The sequence below is a fragment of the Diachasma alloeum genome, unplaced genomic scaffold (genome assembly GCF_001412515.2).
Source record: "Diachasma alloeum isolate Michigan unplaced genomic scaffold, Dall2.0 Dall_scaffold_00448, whole genome shotgun sequence".
Taxonomy (NCBI): Eukaryota; Metazoa; Arthropoda; class Insecta; order Hymenoptera; family Braconidae; genus Diachasma; species Diachasma alloeum.
This window is the reverse complement of record NW_021680587.1, coordinates 23230-28262: the sequence shown is the minus strand read 5'-3', so window position 1 is coordinate 28262 and position 5033 is coordinate 23230. Positions and strand designations below refer to the sequence as shown.

Sequence of the window (5033 nt, the reverse complement as noted above, 5' to 3'; positions counted from 1 at the left end):
ATAAAGGGTGAGAGGATATACCTCTCTACCACGAAAATGTTTAGAAATTTCTTTCCATCTTTCTCCGGAAAGCGGAGAGAGTATTGTGACTCTCATTGTTGATCTATCATGAAATTCTCGATTACATAAATTGCATTTTATCATGTGTTTAGAGATGGCTGACCTAGATGAGAATTTCTGGATACAGTCGTTGTGAATACAGTAATATTTATATTCTAAGGGATGATAAATTTTTATATGTTCTAAAAGCGTTCTTGTGGTAATTATCGAGGATTTTTGACAGATGTAACAGTTCATTTTACGCCGCGTTTACGTGGTTTTGAGGTTTGAACGAAATATGCTTTACTTTTCTTATTCTGGTGATTCTTTAATTTGTTAATAATATTATAAATATAAGGCATCTGCACATCGTACTCCGAGAAGATACCAAAAATTCCCCACTGAATAAAATACCAGATGTTCTGATTCTGGCGGGTAGGACAAATTGAATGTTAAAAACAGTTTAAATAGGATGTCCAAACCCTTGAGCAGAGTGGATGGATGGTAATTCGTTCGGTCCAATTCAACACTGATAGTGTCAATCGATTTCACGTCTTTACCAATGACAATCAAGTTAGGTTGGAGGGTGAAACCTACGTCTGCCTTCTTCTTCCTGATATTTGTCCTCACTTGGTCCAGGTCTCCTGGTAACTAGAATGACAAATTTCGTAATTAAAAAATGTGGAATATTCACCCATCCATTTATGTATAGGAAAATGCTAGCTCGTATTTTATAACTCAAAACTCATACCTTTACATGCAGACAAATACTGTCTCGTGCCTCCTCACACGATGGTTTCCAGAATGCCTTTTTTCCTCTTCCTTGAGATTTTATTTTGATTTTGTTGGATTTAGGAGCCAATAATGAACACAACAGTTTCAACTGTATCATTAAGCGTGTATCACCAGATAATTCGTTGGTGCCATTGGCCTCTAGTGAGTTCACATCAAGTTGGTCACCAACCTCTGTCAATTTATCACCATTCAACTCCAGAATTCCTTTAAAGCTGTTCTCCCATTTTAAGAGTAATGCATTGGATAAATTGGGATCATTCTCGCGACGAAATTTGCAGTCAAAGTCGCTCTCAATCAGGTCATAACTGGTAGACTCAGTTAGAATAGGCCATTGGGTGAGTACATCGTCAATGGTTTTGTATTTTTTATTCCCAATATCTTCTTGACGAAGAGAATAGGTCGCTCCTCAGTGCTGTGTCACCAATGTTTTATCTCTACAGTGCACCAGTAGAGCTTTGCTCATCTGGCGGGCGTCTCCATCGCAATCTACATTAGATGAAAATAGATGAAAATCAGCAAAACTAGGAAGGAAAGCCATGGAATTACCAATTTGTGATCTGAAAGAAGGAAAGTACCTGGAGGAATGTCAGTAGCTTCAGCACCTCGTTGCAAGAATTGTTTCTCAAGGTTGTTCGCTAGCCGAATGATTGCTAACCGATTGTGATATTTATCCACCAATTTTTCTTTGGAAGCAACGGATTTTGAGGTTCTACTTACTGCTTTGCGTGTTGGTGGTACATAGTAGGTTTGCACAATCTCTTTGGGAAACAGTGCCACAATTTTGTTTGTGAATGCCTCAAACTCTGGAGTTTTTCTGTAAAATCCGAAAGAAATATCATCAATATAAAGCAGGAGCTGATGACTTCAAAAAATGTGGGAAGAAGAATGAAAATTTGTCTAACAATAATACTCACAAATTGTCCTTGATATAATGCAGGGTGATTACTTTACATAAGACTGCCTGGCAAGTAGTTGATAACTCCTGCTTGTATTTATAAATCCTATACACAGCATCACCGTAAGGATGATTTCTCACTATTTTCTCAAAATCGTCATGATCAACTTTTGTTGAAGTGGTCTTTTTACGCTTGGACGAATACCCTGGGAGAGAATCTCCAGAATAATCTGCGATTTTCTCTGATCTGCTACAACTTTCCGTTAGTTGTTGTTCTATCTCCTTCTCAACGTCAACTTCAAGATCCTGATTTACCAAGGCATGACTCTCCAGAACATTCTCCAATACCTCACAATTTTCTACGTCAATATCATCCTCATTTCCATTTAATGTAGAGCTGGCAATTACTACTAATTCGTCTGGTAAAACTTGACCTTGAGCACCAGAAGAGAGAGGTTGATTGGACGTTTTGACAATCTTTCTTGTTTCAATCTGAAAGACAATTTATAGAAATTACTAACCTCAGTAAATACCACCAACTATAGCTCCATTTGCCCTCTGCCCCTCTCTCTGCCTCCCATTTCTCTCTCTCTCTCCAACCTCTCCCTATTAAAATAAAGACCGACACATTCCATTCTCATCATTAGACAACACAAGGAGTTGAAAAAAAAATTATCAATTGATTTTTGTTAAGGATAATGGTAGTGTGAACTAATTTAGCGAGATTAGGGCTGATAAATCACATTTGAAATCCCTGAAAGATGTTTTAAAAACTTGAAAATTTAAAAAATTATTGCGAGTTTACTCTATTGTTTCATCTCACTTCAATTAACTGATCTTCAACAAATCTACAAAATAATCTGGACAAATTTCCTGGACTTACCTCGTTAGACCAATTCGTTATTTTTGACGTGATAAAACTTCACGAGTCTATTCAGCTCATATTAATTGTTTAATTATTGTTGTAATTTTTTTTTGTTTTATTGATGCTTTTATAATTATTTGAAATATGATTAATTAATTGATTATCCAGAGAGTGAAGGATTTGATGAGAAATTGTAAAGATAACTTTTATCACATAGTTTTAAATCAAATAATAACTACATGGATAAACAATGATGTTCTAGTTCGTCACGTTTTATCACCTCAATGTCGAATTTGATAGAATCTTTTTTAATCGTGAAATGTGTACTGATATATTTTACTCTTATAAACCTACGTGTTCTTTGAATTTTTTTTGCAATAAGGCATAAGAATAGTTCAGGAACTTGTAGAAACAATTGAGACATCATTATTGATGGTTAGAGTTTGGGATATATTTTAATGAATAGGTTATTTTCCAACATGCACGTGACAGAAATTTAATCAAACAGTGGATCGATTCATTCGTCATTACTCATTCGTAATATATCAATGTACTTACCGTCCAATTTCTCGAAAACATCAATCAAATTCCACTCTTCAAATAAATTTTTCATTTTTTAATAATTAACGTGAATAATTTCAATAATAAATAATTTATCCGAAGTCAATCGGCGTCACTGTGACATATCAATATGGACCGGTGATCTAACCTTCAACTAGATGGCGCATTGCATTACCCTCGAGTCGGTAACTATTACCGAATACGCGGTTGGCGGAAGAGAAAAGTTGATTTGATACAACTGCGACGAGAATTGCCTTGTAGTTGGATGAAAGAAGATTGCTGGTTAAATGGAATGAATTGCCAGTTGCATGAACTGAATCAGTGAAAATAGGTTCAACTGAATTCATAAAGTAACATTAACAAATCCCTTCTATCAGTGCAGTGCGATTTGTAGTTCGAGTCGTTGAGAATTTTAAGGATGCCACACTTACAAATAATTATAACCAATACAGAATCGAAATTTCCAAAATGAAAATGGGATCAAATACATATGAAATTCATGAGAGCTTCTCATGGGTTATATTTTTCATTGCTGAAACTTGCTGGAGGATCAGAAAATTTTGGAGGAAAGAGTAAAGCTGAAATGTGGGAACGGAATATCAGACTTCATTGGTGGGCATGGATTAGGGTTTGGTATATGTTAGAATGACCAAAATGAAGTTTGAGAGAAAAGTCAACTCATTGAGCAATGCTTGTTGATGTCTACCAGTTTTGCTAGAGATAGCTCCCATACCGAAAGTGTATTTCTCCAGTTACTCAAGAATTTTGAGTTGAATGTAGGGCTTCCCCCCTGTTCAGAACTTCTGACAGGCTATAGTATAATACATCGTATTTGAGCAAAATAATACGATTCCAAGATTTATTTCATTTAAATTATTCAATCTCTGCTTTATTGCAGAAGACATTGCACGTATTTGCTGGTGACTTTTATAGTAGATGATGGTTTCTATGAGAATGATTATGAATATCGAATGTCACGTGGTGAAAATCTCCTGGCTTTCGCTTTTCGTTGTAAGTGATGTATCAATGGTAGGAGAACAGAGAGGGAGGAATTGGCGAAGGAGGAATTGTCATAGAAAGGGCAAGTGCAGGGAGTTTGTATTCAATATAATGCATTGAAATTTTCATAATGGAACATTTTCGTGTTCGGAATTTACACTCTACTCATTTAAATCGAAGATGGCGAATAATTCTCTCTCTCCTTTTCCTAGATTTTCCCTAAATTAGCTCTAAGCTAACGTGAATTATATTTCCCATAAAATGTAATTGAATTAATAAAAATTGGAATATATTCATGATGATAGAAAAAAAAGATAGAACTTGGAGAAAGTAACGATAATGCTAAGGTACAAATCTTGTAGTCTGTTGCTCGATGCTGATGGTCTAGGTGAGAGTCGATCAGTCCTGTTATGGGCGGCAGCTGGGTCCAGGATCTTCCAATGACGTTCCCCCTGGTACGGATTGGTTTGTAGGTGATTCTTCTTTGGCGGTTCCGGTCTTAATTCCAATAAGCAAGTTGGACCATGAGATTGGGGATTCTCCGGTTGATAGATTTGGATTCACCTCTGGCAGTTCTTCTTCATTTCACATGGTTATAGTGGTGTGTTATCTCTTGCCGATGTTGAATCACTTGGAGGAGATACTCAGTTCTCTACTGTATCAGATTTCACAGATGTTTTAAAGTTAGTAGTGGTGATTTCCAAGATGGTCAGACGATTATGGATGCAGCTGAATCGCGGGTTGACTGGCGTCAAATGTCCTCAGGAGTCGATGTCATCTTCGAGTTTCCGCTTCATTACTGAGTTACAGCCGAATTGTTCGATATGTATGATGATTGCAGTATTGGTTTATTCCAATTGTGATGAGAAGGTTCTCGCT

The 5033-nt window shown here is 36.3% G+C and overlaps 1 protein-coding gene across 1 annotated transcript; it reads right to left on the bottom strand.

The window, feature by feature from the left end:
• Nucleotides 1–407: 407 nt before the first annotated feature.
• LOC107042406 lies at nucleotides 408–3277 on the bottom strand. The gene is made up of 5 exons (XM_015263439.1): nucleotides 3153–3277; nucleotides 1749–2221; nucleotides 1410–1648; nucleotides 791–1320; nucleotides 408–690 (listed from the first exon to the last, which is right to left on the bottom strand). Exons 1-4 carry the CDS (start codon nucleotides 3171–3173, stop codon nucleotides 1241–1243), a joined length of 813 nt encoding a protein of 270 aa, XP_015118925.1. The 5' UTR covers nucleotides 3174–3277; the 3' UTR covers nucleotides 408–690; nucleotides 791–1240.
• Between the last annotated feature and the right edge of the window lie 1756 nt (nucleotides 3278–5033).